General features: G+C 39.4%; 1 protein-coding gene across 17 annotated transcripts in view; it reads left to right on the top strand.

Annotated features, from left to right (window-relative positions):
- The window catches only part of MIA2 (MIA SH3 domain ER export factor 2), an 87299-nt gene that overhangs the window by 1025 nt on the left and 65903 nt on the right, over positions 1-20371 (top strand). For 6 of the 17 annotated variants that reach the window (XR_011501575.1, XR_011501576.1, XM_014844094.3 and 3 more), the window contains exons 2-6: positions 1257-1390; positions 3332-3418; positions 6267-7491; positions 13109-13327; positions 13434-13534. Coding sequence is in view for 8 of the 17 variants with exons in the window: in XM_014844094.3 (XP_014699580.3) it covers positions 1257-1390; positions 3332-3418; positions 6267-7491; positions 13109-13327; positions 13434-13534 (1766 nt within the window). In the remaining 9 variants the exon portion in view is untranslated. Of the gene's footprint in view, positions 1-1256; positions 1391-3331; positions 3419-6266; positions 7492-13108; positions 13328-13433; positions 13535-17098; positions 17272-18137; positions 18357-18479; positions 19326-20371 lie in introns of those variants that run through there. The other 11 variants (XM_014844100.3, XM_070504289.1, XM_070504287.1 and 8 more) reach the window with 6 other exon arrangements.

The raw sequence follows: 20371 nt of genomic DNA on the forward strand, positions 1-20371 counted from the left end.
CAGTATGTGAGAATTATTTCTAATTCACAACATGTAAATTAAAAACGCAAAATGTTATTAGTATAAACATAAATAATTTATAAGTAAATTTTTTGAGTAAACATTTTCCTTAATCATTTGGACATGTAACTTAATATATAGAAGTTTACTAGATGATGTTTTATAATAATAATAATCTTTCTTTCTCTCTTTACAGCCTCATTTTAGTTTCCTTAGGGCCAGACACAGAACAGGGAAAGGGAACATTCAAATTGATAATAATATACAATGTTATTTTAACTTGAACTGCATCACTTAATTAAAATGTTTTACATATGTTAGTATAATTATAATAGTTAATATGGTATGTATATTACGTTATGTGTTGAAGGGCTAAACCTAGCATATGTGGTTATGATCATTCATGGTTATTGAGGGCCTACCCTGTGCTGGATCTGGAGGGTGGGTTGTAGATCTAATGAGAATAAAATAAAATGTCATTTTCTTGTACTCTAGGAATCTTCATTCTAGTGAATGATGACAAGACTGGTCAATATGAAACAGTAAAGGGTGATACAATGTAAGGATAATTGGTAACAGTGAAGTTCCGAGAAGGGACAGAGTAGGCTGGACCAATTAGGGATGTCTCATAGAGGAAGGAGGATAGGAGTTGACCATGAACAGAGGCTGAAGGGTTTCTAGGCTTTGGAAAGAGTAGAAAGAAAAGCTCAGAATATGGAAGGCGGATATTACAGTGAGAAGAGTCTCAGTGCAAATCCAGCTCCACCACTTATCAGGTGTGTGACCAACATGCTGAGATTTGGTTCAAGGCTCATTTGTTATCCTAAGATGAGATTATTTACCTCATAGGTCTGTTCTGAGGATTTAATAAAGTAAAGAGATGAAAGAGCTTATTGTAATGCCTGGAATATAGTAGGTGCCAGGAAGAAAACTAATGATATTTTCCTTCCCTTCCCTGCTGATGAGAATGATAACAACACATTCCAGAGACAAAGGATAGATGAGCTTGACTATAAAGGAATAAGAGGAGGTCATTTTAAATAGGGAAGAAGGAGCAGGTTATGGACAGCACTGGGTACCAAGCCAAAGACCTTAGAATTGATTCTGTGCACAGTGGGAAGTCTTTGTAGGTTTCTGAGGTCATAAATGATATGAAGAAATTGCCATTTGGGAATACATAGGATGGATTGGAGGAGGGCAAGATGGGAGGGGGAGAAATAACATTTTAATTTAAATTTTGTGTTTTTCTTACATAGCTTTAATAAGCAGAGTCTTAGCCTTGAGAGATTACAGAGGACCTGACTGCCGATACCTGAACTTCACTAAGGGAGAAGAGATATCTGTTTATATTAAACTTGCAGGAGAAAGGGAAGATTTGTGGGCAGGAAGTGTAAGTATCTAGTCTTAAAAATTGAATGCAGAATAAATGACCAGTTGCACAAGGATGCTTGCTTTTCATCTCTAAAGAAACTTTATCTAAGAATTTCAAAGTGATATATATATATATATATATATATATATGCCCTTAACATATTTAAACAAACAAAAAATGGTCATGTTCTGTGTTGGTTCCAGAATTTCTATAAAAGTAGTTTTTTGGGAAGGCAGTCCGGTTGGGTTGGAAGACTAAGAATGCCTTGAAATTATTTTATATATCATACATAGTCTTTGAACTTAGATTTTATATTTACCTGGAGAGTAAATTTACATACTGTAGAGTTGCTGATGGAAATCATGAGATGGCTAGGCAACCCCAGGGATCCCTTAGTGCTGCCAATGGCCAAGTTTAAGAGAGATTGGGAAATTTTAGTTAATCAAATTAAAAAACATGTCTTTCTGAGCAAATAAAGGACTGAGTAGTTATTGACGAGGTCCTCAGAAAGATTAGTAGCCTAGGGAAGCGAGGTATATGAATTTTTCATGGAAAAAAGAGCAACTGGGAGAGACTTTCATATGGCCCAAAGTCCTATTACACTGAAATTCCTAAAAGCTTGAGTCATCTCTCTGATATAAACACAAGAAAATTAATGATTAATGTTTTCAGCTGAAAATAAGTTTCTATCTTTGATTGTACCATGCTTTATAATGAAAAGACGCTATGATAAACGATTTTACTTCCAAGCTGAACAAGCGTGACCAACCTGATACATACATCATTTCCATACTGAATATGCATCATATCCCTCTCTTGTGTAGCCTCTCTGATCACTGTTTGAAGGATCAGATGCTGTTTGGATCTATCCTGGTTTTTACCATCTAAGACGGAACCTCTGACTGTCGCTGGCCAGAATCGTTTGTCTGGCCTCTGCAGCTCCCAAGATTCCTTGCTGCTTATGGTCCCTTAAACATGCCAGTGTATGTCTTGAATGCGTTGGAGGCATCCAATGCAGCTATAAGAAAAATGACACAGTAGGTATCACAAAAGGAAAAGCAAGCATTCTTTCTTGTCTGCTATACATAAAAATGATAATTCTGCACAAAAGCAGTGTGTGATGTGTGGAGCCAGGATGAAGGTTCAAGCACGCTTGGTTTGGGGCCTTAGGTGTTTAGTCTGGCATATAGCTGTTGAAGGAACCACACTGCAGAGTTCACCCTCAGACTGTCACTTTCCAAATAGTTGCAGCAACTGCAGAGCTGGAAGAATCACAATCGACGGGTAACGGTGCTGGGTCAAAGGACCAAAGAAATTTGTCCTTTAAACTTTGACAGGGATAGGAAACGGGCTGAGCGTGGTTGTGTGAAGGCTTCACTCTCAGGGGACATCTTGCATGTACTTAAACTGGATTAAGAGGATCTCTGTTACCAGGGTAGCCCCAGAAACCTGAATGGAATCCAATCCTCTCTGGAGGACTCATAGATCTTCACTATCTTGATGAATCCGTCTCTGCCTTCAGAGTTTAAACCTCTCACCTGACTTTGACATCTTGAAAATGCTGACCCTGTCACAGCTCCATCTAGCTTGGCTACTGCCACCATTCCCTTGCCTTTGATACCCCAGGTTTACTAGTGAAATCTGTGGTCCACCTGGGCGAGAAAGGTCACCAAGAAAGACAAAAAGGAAGATAATGAGTATGTGGGACGATTTTTGCTCTGAAGTTTGAGAGAGTGGCATTTTACAGCTTGGCTCTTTGTTCCCTCAAATTAATGCTGTTCTTTTGAATAAGAACAGGAATATGATTTCACTCACTTTCTTTTAGATGGCAAATGAAAGCCAATTAATGTTTGTGATTTGAAATAGATGAAAGCCAAGGACATGGGGTCAAATGAGGCTCAATATTTATTATTGCTTTGATCACTCTTCCCTGCTAATCTTTGTTCTTCATTTTCATAGAAGGGAAAGGACTTTGGATATTTTCCCAGCGATGTGGTCCAGATTGAAGAGGTGTTCATATCCGAGGAAATTCAAATATCAACTAAAGTGAGTAAACTCATTTCAGTTATTAACTGGATTTAAAATTTCTTGGCTAAAACAGCTTTCTGTAGTATAAGTGCCCATGTGTTATGTATCTTGTATAGTGAATACATAAAAGAGTTGGTCTGAGAACTCACTCTAGGAATAGTTTGCGTATGTGAATAAAATTAGGTAAGACAAAGTTGATGACAGGCAAAGATTTTGCTTTCTGAAAAATCAACAGACAAGCAGTAGAGTGTAGTGGTTAGACCTGGATTCTGGAGGTGGGCTGAGTTCAAAGCTTGACTCAGCCATTTAGTAGCTACGTGGGCTTGTGTGTTTTAATTTTCTCATCTGTAAAATGAAGATGATGATTATATCGTGCTACCTCATAAATTTCTTGAGGAAAAAATGAGCATATGTAACAGAACAGCGCTTAGTAAGTGCTGTGTAAGTGTTAGATATTATTACTAATGTTATTGTCCTACTGGGACAAAATTTATTTTCCCTCACACTCTCTAGGTCTCATATCTGTACAACCTCTTTTGCCGTTGGAGTTTTAAATAAGCTTGATAATGTTGGGTGTGATAATGTTCGACTTGATGATGAGAAAGGGAATCAGAAGGTGACTTTTCAGTATGTGAATCTGATTAGTCCACTAAATTCAGATTCCAGATTAAGCCAATTTACCTTAAAGGCGGTCAGTGTGAAGTGAGTCTGCCTAGTGAAGCAGACTGTCTATTATCTGGCTCTTTCTCAGCACAAATTCTGGGACTAACTGTCCATTTACTGTATAATTACTGTTCCTGTCAGTTCTAGCTCCAAAAAAATCTGGAGTATGTTGTCTTCTCCCCATACATCTAATCCAAGGCATCATCATCTCTTGAGTAGGATGCTACAACAGCCTGCTAACTGGTCCCCAGGTTCATTGAACCTGGAATCAAGCCCGGATTCCTTACCCTGGCTCTAGGTGATCCGCTCCTGCCTCCCGTGCTGACCCTGTCTCATGCTACTCTCCCCTCATGTGCTGTGCTCCTGGCCACACTGGCCTGTTGACTGTTCTTAGAATATGCCAAGCTGTTTCCCAGCCCAGCCCTCCAAGCAGCCTGTTCCCTCTGGTTGGCATGCTTTTCCTAAGTTTTTCACTTGACTAGTTCCTTCTTATCCTTTAGGTCACAGCTGAAACATTATTAGTACCTCAGAGAGGCCTTCTAGGATGATTCTAACAGAATTACTGCTCTTTCAGCAGGGTGTGTGGTATGGGGGAAGGAGGAAGATTGGCCCTGAGCTAACATCTGTAGCCAATCCTCCTCTTTTTGCTTGAGGAAGATTGTCCCTGAGCTAACATCTGTTCCAATCTCCCTCCATTTTTGCATGTGGGTTACCACCACAGCATGGCTTGACGAGTAGTGTAGGTCCTCACCTGGGATCTGAACCCGTGAACCCAGGCCACCAAAGCAGAGTGTGTGAAACGAACCACTATGCCACTGGGCTGGCCCAGAATTACTGCTCTTAATCACAGATTCCTGTTTATTTCCTGCATCGCACTTATCACAATTTATAATTACTTTTTTCCTATTGTTTACCATAGAATTCCAGCACCAGCACAGTGCAGAGCACATAGTAGGCATACAAAAGCCCCAAGTTCTTAGGTCAGTTTCCCTGGGGAATAGACTCTGAGCTGGACCTTTGCATTGAAGGAAGTTTATTAGAGAGTACTCTCAGGAATAGCACCTGTGAGGGAACAAAAGAAAAAGTGGGATTGGGCAGACAGAGAAAGTGAAATGTGATGCAGTTGCAAAAAAGGTCTTAATTGATTCCATAAGGAACTCTGAAGCCAGGATGGCCTTTCAGAGTTGTCCTGAATAGACGCAAGGGGTTGAGCTTTTTTATCTTTGTATTACTGGCTCCTCTGGGGTAGTGTAACCTTGGGCTAGGTTAGGTTAGTGTTTTCTAGAGACGGTTACTATTCTAAACACTTGATTAATTTAATCCCCACAACACCCCTAAAGGTAGGTACTATCATTATTCTCATTTTACAGATGAGAAGACTGAGGTTTAGAAAGGTCATGTAATTCACCCAAGGTTACAAAACTAGTTAATGGCAGGACCAGGATTTGAACCCAGAGAATTTGGCTCCAGAGCCTGTTATTAATCACCTACTATATTGCAGTGGCAAAAATATACAGTAAAATTGTAATTCTGAAGCTTATTTTCAAAAATTCTGAGCTTTATTCTCATTTCACAATGGTGATATGCAAAGAGCAGTGCACACATATCACTGTTTCATGGTTTAAGATTTAAGAAAAAATAGCTTCACCATTTTTCTTCTTGATGATTTGGCTGTGCTGTGAGATGAGCGAGGGACTCCCCACCTCCATCGGCCATATGTTTTATCTCAATAAAAGAAGTCTAAATGTCTCAGTGCAGCTTTTAACCAGGCCTTAAAGTTTTCGAGTCTCTGGTCTGTCTGAGCTGTGACCCTGTGCTGTGAGACTCCTCTCCCTCCAGTCACTGCTCAGCTGCATGTGTCCATTCAGTGCACCCTCAGGAGGAGTAAGACTCTGCAGACATGTATGCCTATTCATCAGTTTATTTGCAGAACATATCCAAGGCCTTGATTGTCTCTGCTTCTCAAATTCTTCAACCATTTGATAACAAATAAATCCTAATGTAAAAGGGTTTTTATTTATGTTTATATCATTAACCCTGAGAATTCAGCTGTGATACAAGTGGTTGAGTTTAGGAGATTTAGTTTTAGTTTTTGCTCTGCTGTTGAGCTAGGTGTGTGGCCTTGGGAAATCATAGTCATCTGTTAAATGATTTAGGGAGAAGCATGGAGTTTTGTATGTCAATCATAATTTTTTCCTTTTAGGAATCTGATTTTCTGTGTCTTCTTGGAGTAAGCTACACATTTGAAAATGAAGATAATGAATTAAACGGTGATAATGGTGAAAATATATTTCCATATGAAGAAAATGAAGACCAAAAATCTAGTGTATATGAAAGTGATTTTCAGATAGAACCTGGATTTTATTTAACTTCTGAAAGTCCTTTGTTTGAAGACCAATTTCCAGCATCAAAGGTTCCTGAAGATAGCAGAAGTACTAGTGAATCAAAAGACTGGGAAGGAGCAGAAGCCAGAAGTGTGGAACAGGACCCTATTCCAGAAGCGGATCACGGCACACCATCCTCAACTGTGCCTGAAACAAAAGGATGGTTTGGGTTTGGAAGTGAACAAGCTGAGGGGAAGACTTCTGAGTCAGTTATTGAGCCTCCACAAGAAAGCTCATTTCGAAGTAGAAAAATAGCAGTAGAAGATGAGAATGACCCAGAGGAATTAAGTAATGGTGAGCCCCAAACAGAACATAAGCAAGAATCTGAATCAGAATTCGATTCAGTGCCAAAGAAACAGTCTGAACCAACATCCGAGTCAGAGCACATTCTCAATCCTCAAGCCACGGGTTGGTTTGGTGGTAGATTTATAAGTTATTTAGGTTTTGGAGGTGAGGATACAGGGCTTGAAGTATTGTCCAAAGAAAACAATCCACCACTACAAGATGTTCCTAATTCCATTTCACCTGAGGAAGAACCCACAGTTCCACATACAGAAATATTAACAGAAAAAGAAGACACAATCTCTAATGATAGCTCAATTCTCAAGCCAAGTTGGTTTGATTTTGGTTTTGGTATGCTAGGCTTTGCATATGCCAATGAAGATAAAATTATAGCAGATGATGAAAAAAATGAAGAAGGAGGTGGAGGAGATAAACATGAACATCCTCCAACAAACGAATTTGACCCTGATAAAGAACAAGAAGTAAAAACAATAAAAATTATGGAAACTGAAGACCAAATAGGAAAGGAAAGAGTCTTAGAGAAGAGAGATGATTCTGATACCTTACTGTATTTTAAAAAGTTCTTGTATAAGTTTGACAACCCTTGGAATTTCCAGAACATTCCAAAGGAAACAGAATTGCCATCTGCCAAACAGATACTGGATGAAAATAATGCAGTTGAAAATGATGAAACAGAAGAATTTTCAGTTGGAAATTATCCCACAGATAATATGATGTTGAAAAGCGGATACAGTCAGTCAGGTTAGTATTAAAATGTCTATAATATAATATACTTTTTAAACATAATTTACTTTTATAAATACAAATCAGATGAAAAAGTCCAGGAATCCATGTTTCTCAAAATACCCGATAATCAACAACAACCTTATCAACTGCCATTTTACCTATTTCTGGTTTACTTTGGGACTTAGATCTTAATTTTATAAAATAAAATCCCAAGGGAAAAGAATGATTGGAGATATATGGACATTCCAAGAAGATCTTAAGGTATTTTACAATAAATTTTATTTTATCAAAGTATTATATATAAACAGGTTTAAAAATATAAACAGTGCTAAGGTATTTTGTTTTTCTTTTTCTTTTCTTAAAAAAAGCATGTTCTGTTCCCTCTGTCCATCTCTACTCCCACCTCTGTCCCAGGGACAATAATGTTTTTTTGAAAGTAAAATGTCTTTTAGTATTTATCTCTATTTTCTAAATAAAATCTTTGTATTGTTCTGCTTTGATTAATCTATTTTGGACAATGTTCATGTACTTTCTTTCTGGTAGATGAGGATTTTTTCTTGTTTACACTCACTTTTTACCTCATTTACACCTTCCCATTTCAACTATATTTGAATGGTTTTTTTAGAAACCTAAGCCAAGGGTAACTTTAATAATTCAAAATAGTCTTGATTCCTAAATAATATTTTATTCTAGGTCTGTAGTCTCCTCCCCGCCCCAAGAAGAACTATGTTAATAAGGGTTTTCTTTAAGTGTACAAGATAATAAGGAAACTCAAGCAAAACTAAGGTAAAAGTTTCCCACTTTCTCCCTTGAGTCTCAATTCCGGGAGCTCAACAGAGGGGAAGAGAAGAGAGCAGAGTATCAGAGGATCCTTCTAGATCTAGATGTCCAAGTATCTAGTAACTCCTATGATTAAAAACACGCAGATTGTATTTTAAGTAAAGCAATACAGAATATGACTTTCCCACACCTCCATTCTGATGTCTCTCTGATGGACAGATTAGAAAGTCAGCAAATATTGGCCAATAATACCAAAATAGTTAAATCGTAGAATGACAGAAAACCTTTCCTGAGACAGGATCAAACTCCGAAGGAAACACATTTCCTTTAGAACTAGTTGATTTTCTTGCATTTCCAGAAAAACTGTATGTCATTTCTTAATATTCTCCAAAATGTGAGCTCTTTACTGGGTCAACATCCTCAACCAGAATATAGACTTTAGATTCTAAACCTTGTCTGAATGAGAAAGGTGTAGGTGTGATGCTTTCCAAGACTAAAAACATTGGAGACCTAGATTGTCAAAGACTAAAGAGGAAATTATTTGGTTCTAAACTTATTAGATCCTAAGGGAATATTTGTGAAAAGGCAGTTGAGAGCAACTGGGAAGAAGAAGAGAGACTAAAACAAAGCAAGACAACATCAGGCCCAGAGATAGACATACGCCTATATATTCAGATCTACAGATATGTAGATTCAAAATCTAGATATATAAAAATCTCTTAGAGCATATTATTAGAAACTCCAGGGCATCCTGAATATCATTTTAGTAGAATTTATTTATCATTTCACATAGTGATGCTGGGAGAATTTCTGAATATGAAGAACTTGGTAAATGGTCTAATGAGAATAGGGCATTGAAGCAGTTAGAATAGCTTTGAGGGACTTCTACGGAAACATTCAGAAGTTCCTTTAAGTTTCAGAAAAAAGAGATGTCATACTACATAAACAAAGTGAATTATTCCAAAATATTACAATATTACTTAAACTAAAAACCACCTAGGGTCATGCAAAATTTGCTTTAAAAAAGGAATACTCAAAGAGGGATTCAGGTAAAGCCACCGGCCCTATTTTCTGGATATTGGAGAAATAGCCAAAACAGCCAATGTTTTCAGGTAGTTGCAACAACTCCATTAGGGGATAACAAATGAAAACTTGCCTTAATTAAAAAGAGTGCAAAAGAAAAACGAATCACTGATCTTGAATCAATATTTATGAAAGGTGAGACTCCAGATAACCACATTTACAGAAAAACTAATACACTGATACAGGAATTTGCAAAACAGACAAATTAGGGGGCAGCTATTTATATTACAATATTAATAACTATTTTACAAAAGGACTCCAGTTGAGCTTATTTAAATAATGAGTTTCCCAAGTACAGTTAAATATGAAAAATTATTCGTTATTTTATCTGACTTAAAATTCTGTTTATAAACAATTGTAAGAAAGGTATATCTGTATCTAATGTAAATCTTTTTTTTCCTAAAGATTTTATTTTTCCTTCTTCTCCCCAAAGCCCCCTGGTACACAGTTGTATGTTTTTAGTTGTGGGTCCTTCTAGTTGTGGCATGTGGGACACCTCAGCATGGCTTGATGAACAGCGCTAGGGCCACGCCCAGGATCCGAACTGGTGAAACCCTGGGCCGCCAAAGCGGAGTGTGGAAACTTAACCACTTGGCCGCGGGGAGGCCCTAATGTAAATCGTAAAGCTTAGATTCAAGTCATGTGAAAATAATACCTTCAAACTGTAATTAAATATGAAAATACTACAGGAAATAGTCATTTTTCTTAACATATATACTTATTTCAAATGCAGTTTAAGATAATGTTTTAAAAGAATCAATTTAGCCACATTTTGAATGTAATTAATTGTTGAATAAGGCTTTTTTCCCCCTAATGCATTCAACATCATTGTGGATCACTATTTGAGTCCTGTCTGTACAACAGTCCCATTGTATTCAGACTCCTGAGTTGACTGCTCATTTTTACCTTTAGTGTCCACAGACGGCGTTACTAAATTACTGATATGGGTTTGCTCACTTGGGACCTTCATCTTTTAAACAACGCTAAATAAGTGACAGCGTCAAAGTGCTGTGCTAAATTCCTAGCTCAAGGAGCGAACGTACACACTGAGTAATTCGCTTGCTGCCCTTTAATACTGATTGTCGGGACTGCAGTGGCACCTTTCTATCCTTGTCTTAAAGGGTAACTGAGACGTCAATCCTGAAGTTTACTTGAATACTATACTTCAGGCTAAGACTAGTCTCAACATTTTTTTTAAACCCTGTTTGATAAGTTAATTTGATCAAGTGATCAGTTTAAACTATGTTTGAAAACTGAATTAATTGTCTTAAAATAAATTGATAGCTATTTGACATGGCATGCACATAAATGTATGATGCAACATCACAAATGTGGCAAATTTTGACATACGTGTTTCACATTAAAAATTTTTAAATTAATTTTGGGGAAGAGTAATCCTTTTTAAATGAAGGTTCTCGAGAGATGTGCATACATCTTTTCACTCTAAATTTGAATTCAGGTATATTATCATTTAAAGGTATAAATCATTTAAATATTTAATATACAGCATAAAAGCAGAAAAGCCAGGAATATTTTATTTAAACTTCTATCAGCCTTGTTTCATTGAAATGCAAAACAAAACATATTTTCCCTAAAGTAATGATCATATCATTAGTTGGATAATATGCGTTTTTATCTGACAGCATAGATTTATTTGACTTCTGTAAAAAAGCAGTGATAAGATTTAGAATTTCTTGAGTTTCCCTTCAGAAATTATTGCACTCTCATCTTACTGAAGCAATATGTGAATTTCAAGAGATCACCAAATTAAGGAAACATCAATCTCAGGAGAAGCTTTGCCTGTTCCAGACACATTCATAGCATAGAAATGAAATTCAAAATACAATTTACTGTTGATTTTAACTTGATTTCTCAGCACAGCCTTATGCTGTTCTTGGGTCTGTTATAGAGAACAAGCATATACCTGTGTGTACTCATGGCAGCGTGTATTTTACTAACAGCTGAATGAGAATATCTCATACTTATTACTTTTATATTCTATTTATAATATCAGTATTTTCCCTTTACTGAGCCAACACAAACACACAAAATGTTATTTTAGTGCTGTCGACCTTTTCTTGATAATTTCTAAAGTAAATGGGTAATTCCTAAAATAAATAATGATGTCAAGAATATATTTTGGACTCACATTATCTGCATTTGTTTTACACAACACACTCTAGTAAAGTAGTAAATAATATAATGTGCTTTAAAATAGACAACATCTTATAAGTGCTAACCAATAAGGATTGCTCTTGATCATATTTTCCTCTAAAATTTTCACTTGAAATAAAGAATGTATTTGATTTGAGGATTTAAAAAGCTTCCATTCATTCACTGTTTCTTTTAATATACTCACTGGATGATATGTTATGATATATAACAATATACTGAACATAGGAGGAGGGGAAAACAAAGGTTTAACTTTGAAATTAACGTAACTCCAAGAGTGTAGAAAAAGTACAATACCCGACATTTGATTGGTACCTTATCATTTTTGAATTTGTTTTAAACATCCTAAGAATATGGCTACCTTTCTATGCAAATGAATAATATAGTTTCTTTAGTGGTGGGTGGTTCTTCCACCTTTCGAGCAACTTCATTAAAAGTTTGAGTGATAATTGCTTTTATATTTAAGAGTACATATTAGCAAATATGTATTGTGGATATACATGATCCAGTGGACTAGATTTCAGAACTTGGAAATTAATTGCTGTAAGCTCTAAAGGTGCCTTTCTTCTAGCTCAGTTTGTTATATTTATTCAACAGAATTAACTATCAATATCAAGTAGGCTGTAGATACTGTAAATAATTTTGGTTATTTTGACTCTTTCTGGTCCTATAACAAAGTAAGAAAAATCTATTTCACCAATTTTCTTGAGTGGCAAGGAGATATACATATATATATATATATTTGCAATATTATTTAAATATTACACCTTCTTGGATAATAAATGTATCTAAGAGGAATGATATCCTATGGGGATTTATTTGCTATCTTATTGTTAGACATAAGCTTCTATAGTAGAACACAATTGTTGTTGACAGTTATGTTAGTTTTTTTTTTAATACTTTTTAGAACAAAAAGACAATATAGAGAATTGAATTGTATACAGTTTTTAAATTCTTGCCAGGTCAAGGAATAAGAGAAACGCTATGTGGTAGGCTGAATAGTGGCCCTCCAAAGATGTCCATCTCTTAATGCCCAGACCCTGTGAATATGATACTTTACATAGCTAAAAGGACCTTGCAGATGTGACTAAATTAAGCATCCTGAGGTGGAGAGATTATTCTAGTGGGCCCAATAGAATTGCAAAGTTTCTTATAGGAGGAAGGCAGGAAGGTCAGAGTAAGAGAGAGGGATTAGAAAATGCCTCACTTCTGCATTTGAACATGAAAGATGGGGCCATGAGCCAAGGGATGTAGATGCTCTCCAAAAGGTAGAAAATGCAAGGAGATGGATTCTCCTCTAGAGCCTCCGGAAGGAACACAGCCCTGCCACCACCTTGGTTTTAGGACTTCTGATCTCTAGAACTCTAAGAGAGTGTATTTGTATTGTTTAAGTCACGAAGCATGTGGTAATTTATTACATCAGCCATAGGAACTAATACAGGCTACAATTTATGTTGTAGTGACCTCTTTCCATAATGAAGTGTCACAATGACCACAAAGGTTCAAAGAATGACCTGCCTAGAAAACAAAAGGGAAGTCCACAACAAAGCAAGTATTAAAAAAACCCACCAAAACATTTGTCTTTATTTATTTGCAGATATGCTCTCTGAAACAGAGTTACCTATGAGAATTCATGAAGAAGTACACTTCAAAACTCCATCTTCTGAAAATAATGATGAAAAATCAAAAACATCACCAGATACGGAAGGGCCTACTCAGGTGGAAACAGACAGATCTGAGGAAAATACTCTGCCAAGCAGTCAAACATTTTCAACTGATTACTCTCTGTCTTCTCAAGATTCCATCGCTCAAAAAGGTAAGAAACAAGTTATTTGTTCTCTAATGCAGCAATTAAGAAAGAAATTAGATTCAAAAGTTACATCACATCAAGTGTTAACATATTTTTATTTATAAACCAACAGAAGCTGCTTCTGAGTGTCAGAGTCTGGAATATTTATTTCAAATTGATATTTATGATTTCACGAAGTCTGCATTTTCACCAGTTGTAAGTCTTACAGAAAGGGTAAGTTGACCTTTTATATCTTTTGCGATAATTTTACCTAGTTTACTAAGTATAGGAGCAGCTGCAAATTATGTCTGAGTGAATCCTACTTATGTAAACGCCACATAATGTTTCTCTTTCCATAAAATCTTACATGTAAGATTTCTCCTTACGTGAAGGTTTTGTTGCATGGGTTGTTGCATGGGTGTTGTCAGAATTTTTGAAAACTTTTTCTTAAGCTTCATTGATCTTGAGCATTGGGTTTTTTTCTTCCCCTTTTTTCAAATCAGAGAAAATTATACTAAATGAGTTAACTCAAATAATACAAACTGAAAAATGAGCCTTAAGCAAATTATTAGTATCTGAATGACAGCTGTGACCTCAAGATGATGTAATGTGAGAATCTTACAAAAGCAATTAATACCTCAAAATTCAACCAAGCCGTAACTAAAATTCCACCATCTGTCCACTTTTTCATTTATTCTAAATCCTATTAAATCCTATCTCACTTATTGTAAATGAGATATTGCTGAAGGACTTAGCTGTAGTACTTGGCACGGAGGAGGCCTTTTACCAATGTTAGTTCCTTTTCTCATCTATTGCTACCATAGAAATAATTGAGGAAGCACTTTTATCTTCTCATTTATATTTTAAGATGAAATTGAACAGTGGTTGCCCTCAAGGAGCTCACTCTAGTTGGAGGACATAGGTAGGAAAAGTAATAATTATAATATGGTGCTGTAATAGCCATAGGATGCTACTGATATACAGGAGGAGCTGCCTAGTAGATTGACTGGAAGTGGTAGATAGAGAAGGTGGGGAGGAGGAGCCTGGAAAAGTGTCCCAGAGGAGATCGTGCTTGAGCTGATCTCGAACAAAGAGTAGGAATTAGCCAGAAAAAGAAAGGATGACCATTCTAGGTTGAAGAGAGAATGTTTTTTAAAGTACAGAAGTGGGAGAGGTCACGGCATTTTTGGAGAACTATGAGCAATTCAGTCTATCGAATATAGGGTGAGACTGAAGATGTATACAGGGATTAAATCAAGAACAGCTTTGCATGTTATGATAGGAGGTCAAACTCTATCTTGTAGATGATGCAGCACTATTAAAGAATTTTAAGCAGGGAGTAAAATGAAAAAGCGTCATTTATAAAGTCTATCTGTCAACACTATCAAATAAGGATTGAATGGGTAAAGACCAGAGGCAGGGAGCCCAGTCAAGAAGTTATTGCATTAGTTCAGGAAATAAATAATGGAGATCTAAATCAGGGTTTACAAACTCAAAGGAAATGAGAGAAGCGCAGGTGAAGGTGAGAACCGGAACAAGCTGCAGAGGGTAAGCCTCCTCCGAAGGATGTAGCTGCTGCTGACCTTCAGTCCGCTTTTGCCAGATCTTCTGATATTTCAAGAAAAGTTGGGAATCCAGAATTTTTGTGTGACATAGACATATCCAAATTTTTAATGCTGGCAAATATTCAGATTAAAAAAAAGTACTATGCAGGTCAGACAAAACATTCTGTGGGTTGGGTTTGGCCCACTAGCCACATTTTTAAACTTTTGGCCTAATATCTGATGATGGTTGTTAAAATGACTGGGAAGGACAAACTAGACAGATTTTTTTTTGTAGATAGTGTTCACTGGATGTAATGATTGATTGAATGTAGCAAGGAGAAGAAAATGGAAAAGTGAGGCTAACTTACTAGGTCTCTATCTAGGGTGACCAGGTAGATGGTGGTGTCACTGTGACAAGTCTTTGTGAAAACTGGGCTTAATGGTATGATATCATTGTGCTTTCAGAGACTTCCTCCTCATTTAATTTCTTTGCTAGGTTCCAGGGAGTTGAAATTACCTGGCAAATAAGCCCAGGAAGTGATTAATTTACTCTATATGATTTGGTGTTGAAGATGTTGATTAAAAACTTTACTTAGAGTTCTGCTCTAGCATAGGAGAAAAGAAAAACTAATAGTAATAATAACGATTATAAAAATAGTCATAATAAAACTTTCAACTCCCCATGGAATTAATTCTACTTATTGGTATGTCCTACTGACATATCCGGCACCTGTCATCTCACTCCCCCCAAATTATACCAGTGAAGTTACTAAACTAAAAAATAATTTATTACTCAGTACACCATATTCACCTCTCATATAAAGTGCTTATTTAATAAAGGCTAAGCTAAGTATGCTTATTTTAGTGGACTCAGTAAACATAGTCAAATACATTACTTGAACCATTTTGGTTGAAATTCTTTAGACATGAAAATATTGAATTTAATGTTAATTATCTTATGACCTTGGAAAGTCACTTATTGTCTGGGGGAGTCTCAGGTTTAAAGCTCTAATAGCAGAATCTGAGCCTGGATGACAGGCTGCTGGCAAAACTGGCTTGTGCATTGCTTAAAAAATTATGAACCAGTGGCCAACATTTAAAAGGTGAGTTCACATAACAAGTCTGGATTTCTGGCTTCTCTTGAAAAAGCAGAAGGCTGTAACACATAGCCACCCGTTCTCATACGGCAACGGGAAGCCCAGGCTTCCATTGAATAGCCAGGCATTCTTCACTTCCCTACATTTCTTTCAACTGTTTGGCTTCCATAGGGTTTTAAGTTCATAATGTTTGGACTAACCGTTCTGAAGAATTCCTACCAGATCTAGGATTCTAACACTCTTAGTGTACCTATTGAGCACCTATGATGTTGTTTTGAATAGCTGCAGTAAATGGAAAATTTGAGCAATTTTCCAGTTAAATTTAGGTGAAAGGGTTTCCTTTTCTTCCTACCTAATCGTTTCAGGTAATTGTTTTGGTTTGCTGGTAATTTCAGTTAGGTGTTGTACACAACATACCTTCTTGGAATAGTTCAAGCAATAGGAATCAATACTACTTTTTATCAACTTTATAATTGAGGAGGTTCTATGAGTTCTTACATTTATATATTCTTAATTAGAATGCTTTATATGCAGAATAAGCAAGGGAAATTACCCAGCTCTTGTTCAACAGGTAGCTCCTGATTCATTATGTTCTGAGAACAAGTCTTACCTCACCAGCAGAGAATGAAAATGCGGCTCCGCACATTTGATTTTCTTCCAAAGGACTAAATCTTATAGGCTGTGACATTGCCTGTTTAATTAAATGGAAGTAACTAGTACTTACAGTTTTGCAATGGGGCCCTTCATAAGGGAAATCAATTTCTAGGTTGTGGACAAGGTTTGCTGGTTAGCATGCTTCCAGCCTTCTCGGACGCTTTCTAATAGCTGTCACAAACACTAACAGCATTTGGTCTCCATTTCCTTTAAAGCAGGGCTATCTAAGACAGCAAAATTCCATGTCTCCTTAAGGAGAACAATCTTTGACTATCTTTTACATGGTAAAAATCATGTACTCTATATGAATAGACCATAGCATAAAACATTTAATTTAATTTTTATCAGTTACTCATTTCAGGATTTCTCTTTTCGATTGTAGATTTTAAGAGGGTGGTAACATATATGATAGTTGAGAAAAAAATAATCTATGTAATCAGGAGTGACGTCCATGAAATTGGACATTGGGTTGGTAGTCACAACTCCACCTGTAGCACCCCTTTACCACAGAAGTGTCAAAACAGGATCAGAGTCAGTGTGGAAACAGGAGTGCAGGATATGTTAGAATCCGAAATCTTTCTCCAGGATATGAGGCGCTTGGTAGAACTCTATTTACATGTTAGGATATTTTAACATGAATTTTTTAAAAAATTGGAATTGAAGATCCAGAGAAGAGGTAAGTTCTACATGACTATTAAGTGTACAGGAAAGAAATCAGGTTTGAATCTGGCACTGAGTTTAAGTTTGACTGTGTTTTTGCTAAGGGGGGCACTTTTAGATTTTTCTTTTTAAAAAAAATTTCCTTTATTCTTTTGTCCCTAATCTATGTTTTCAATATTTGGAATGGTAATTATTGAAAAATTGGAAAAGGGCACAGACAGCCTTAGGGAGGGCAAAGGGATTTTTTTTCTTTTTATGTTTTAGGTTATAAATAAGCCCCGGGAGCTGAAAATGATTCTGGAGTTCCCTGAAAATGTTTAGACTTATTGAACAATTTTTACGAGTAGTACAATGTTCTAATAGAGGCATACATTGTTCTAAGATTCTCAGATATTCTAAAGATAAAATTTTGGCTATGCTTCTCTTTTGACTTTAATAAGCTAGTCACATAATTTAATTTCAATACACACCGTCCAACACATATGAAGGCTGCGTAATACCTTAAAAACGGAGAATTATTAAGCAATTTCTGCTACTGATACGGACGGTTCCTGAAACTCCCTTGGCTGATGTGGCAAACGAGAGACAGCACTTTGCGTTCCCGAGTACCAGGCCGCATTTGGGTCCTGAAAATCACTTGCTGTGAACTTGGGCCATTTTTTGATTCTTTTTGGCACAACAGTCCTGTCGCTGCCACAGCTTACATTAGGGAAATTTCCTAAGGGTTTAAGATTTTGTTCAACTGTTGGGCGCTCCTGGCTGACTCGTTCAGGAAGCGGGAATTTCTCGCTGAGCTGCTCCACTGGGGGCTGGAGTTGGAAGGCCGGACTCGGGGAGCGTGTTAGTCTGCTGGCAAAGGAGGCTCCGCGGGGGTTATCCTTTACACCTCTTGTCAGCTATGGACGCCTCCCACCAGCAAATCCAGCCCTCGGGCCTTTACGGACCTAAAAATAGGGTCCTAAATTTAGAGGGCGAGGTGCTCTTTTAGCTCCCTTCTCAGGGGGAGCAGCAGGCGCCCGGCCAGGTGGCCCCAGGTTGCATTAGCCTTTGGGTAACTCGGGGCGCCAGCAGGTGAAGACAGTCGTGCAGAGCTGGGCCCGGGTGAGTCAGCCGGAGGCGACGGAGGCCCCGGCCGGGCCGATGCCCTCCTGCGCCGGAGAGGTCAAACCCCGCCCGACCGCGGCTGCCCCGAGACGCCTTCCAAAGTCCAGAGTCCGGAGTCCAGACGCGGCTGGCAGGCCGCACGGGCGCGGGCCCTGCAGGCCATTTTCGGGCCGGAGCGCGGACGGCGGCAGGGGCCCCGGGGTCTGAGCCGGCTGGGCTCCCGCGGGGCGCCGCCCGCAGGCTCTGGCGGGGCGGCGGGAGGAGGCGCCGGGGCTGGCGGCGACGCAGGAGTAAGGGGGTCGCTCACCCCCGGGGCTGCGCCGACGAGCCTCCCGGAGAAGCCTCGCCGCCACCGCGGCAACCCGAGGAGGCCGCTCAGGCCGTAATCCTGGTCCTCGGGGCGGGGCGGGCCGCAGCCCGCTCTCTCAGCCCGGGGCCTCTCGACTTCCAAGGGGGGCGGGGGAGTGGCTTCGCGCGGTGGAGCGCCGGCCCCTTTAAGAGCGAACGACCAGGACACGTCTACGAAGCTCGCGCGAATCCGGAGGGGAAATTTACCGCGGCCCCGGGGCCCCGCCCCCCCGCCGCGGCCGAGCCCAAACCAAACCGGGGGGTCGAGCTGCCGGGGGAGGGCAGGTCGCGGGCGTGTGCGGGCGGACTGGGACCCTGGGATCGCCGGGACGGAAAGCGGAACGTGGGGTCCGAAGCTCCCGGGGGGCCGCGTGGACCCGTGAGGCCTGGCGGCGCCGTTCCGTCGGCTGCCCCCTGCAGCCGGCTCCGCAGTGGTCCGCTCCGGTTGCCCGGTGCGGGTCTGGGTTCCGGACGGAACGCTTCGCCTTCTCTGCCGCCTGTCGTGGCTCTGCCAGGCCTGGCTGCGGCCGCTCCAGCCGGGGCGACCTTGGCGCCATGGAGGGGCCCAGGCCGGCCCCTGCGCCGTCCTTGGGGCTGGTCCTGGAGAAGCTGCGCAGGGTGAGTGCGGGCGCGGTCCCGGTGACTTGGCCCAGGGCTCGCGGGAGCCGCGCGGGGGAGGAAGCCGCAGACTTTGCTTTTGGGTTCTGAGCGGCAGTGGTCGCGGGTCCCAAAGCCGCTTCTCACCTGCCGCCAGGCTCCAGCTGTGGCCGAGGCAGGAGCCGGGTTCGTCGGATGCTGGGCTGTCTTTCTCTGTGGTGCAAGGGGAACTGGAGATGAGGAAGGTGAACGGAGCATTGGCTTAGCGGGACTTTGCAAAGATGGGGTAACTGTTTCCCGGTTCCTGAAACGAATTAGCCTTTCCGTCACGTTATTTATTTTGAACTGGGGTCAGTGACACGTGGTTCCCCCCGACTGTGAGAAACTTGAGGACTGATCCTCTGAAATGAGTTCCTTTAGTGATGGAACTTCCCGTTGTCTTGAAAGGACGCCTAAGAGTTGGGATTCTTATTCTGCGTTGTCTTTTAATAAAGAATGCTTCTTGGAGATGCTTTACCAGAAGTTAGATTGTTCTTCGCTTCTTTCTGTGTCTTGTTAATGTAAAAGGTCATGTTAATGTAAAATCTGGAGATATTAAGTGTTGGAAATTTCTGGGTTTTTTAAGGTTCAGTTTATAATGAGGTTGCAGGGATTTTTCTAAGTGTTTATAGGTGTCTGTTGACATGTTTAGGGACATTTATGTCGCCACGTTGTAAAAGCCTATTTGCATAAAAAATTTAAAAAGCCCTTTAAAATATTGGGGCAGTGAAGATTTTTGGGTTCTGTTTTGGTGCTGTTGCCGTGGTGTTCATTCATTCAACCGTAGTGTGTCTAGAACGACAGTTCTATGGAAATTCTAAATGGACTAACGTGCTTTGGGCCACTGGTATCATGCTGTCTGTTAAGGGAGGGAAGACAAAAACATAGTACAAAGTAGGAACTGACGCAGTGCTTACTGAAGCATGCACACAAAGTGCTGGGGAAATTGAGGGGTGATTACCTTTTCTTAAGTGTTTGAGGATAGCCTCTCCAGACTGAGCCGATAGCTTAAGCAGAGGAGACGTGGG

The sequence above is a fragment of the Equus asinus genome, chromosome 2 (genome assembly GCF_041296235.1).
Source record: "Equus asinus isolate D_3611 breed Donkey chromosome 2, EquAss-T2T_v2, whole genome shotgun sequence".
NCBI classification, from domain to species: domain Eukaryota; kingdom Metazoa; phylum Chordata; class Mammalia; order Perissodactyla; family Equidae; genus Equus; species Equus asinus.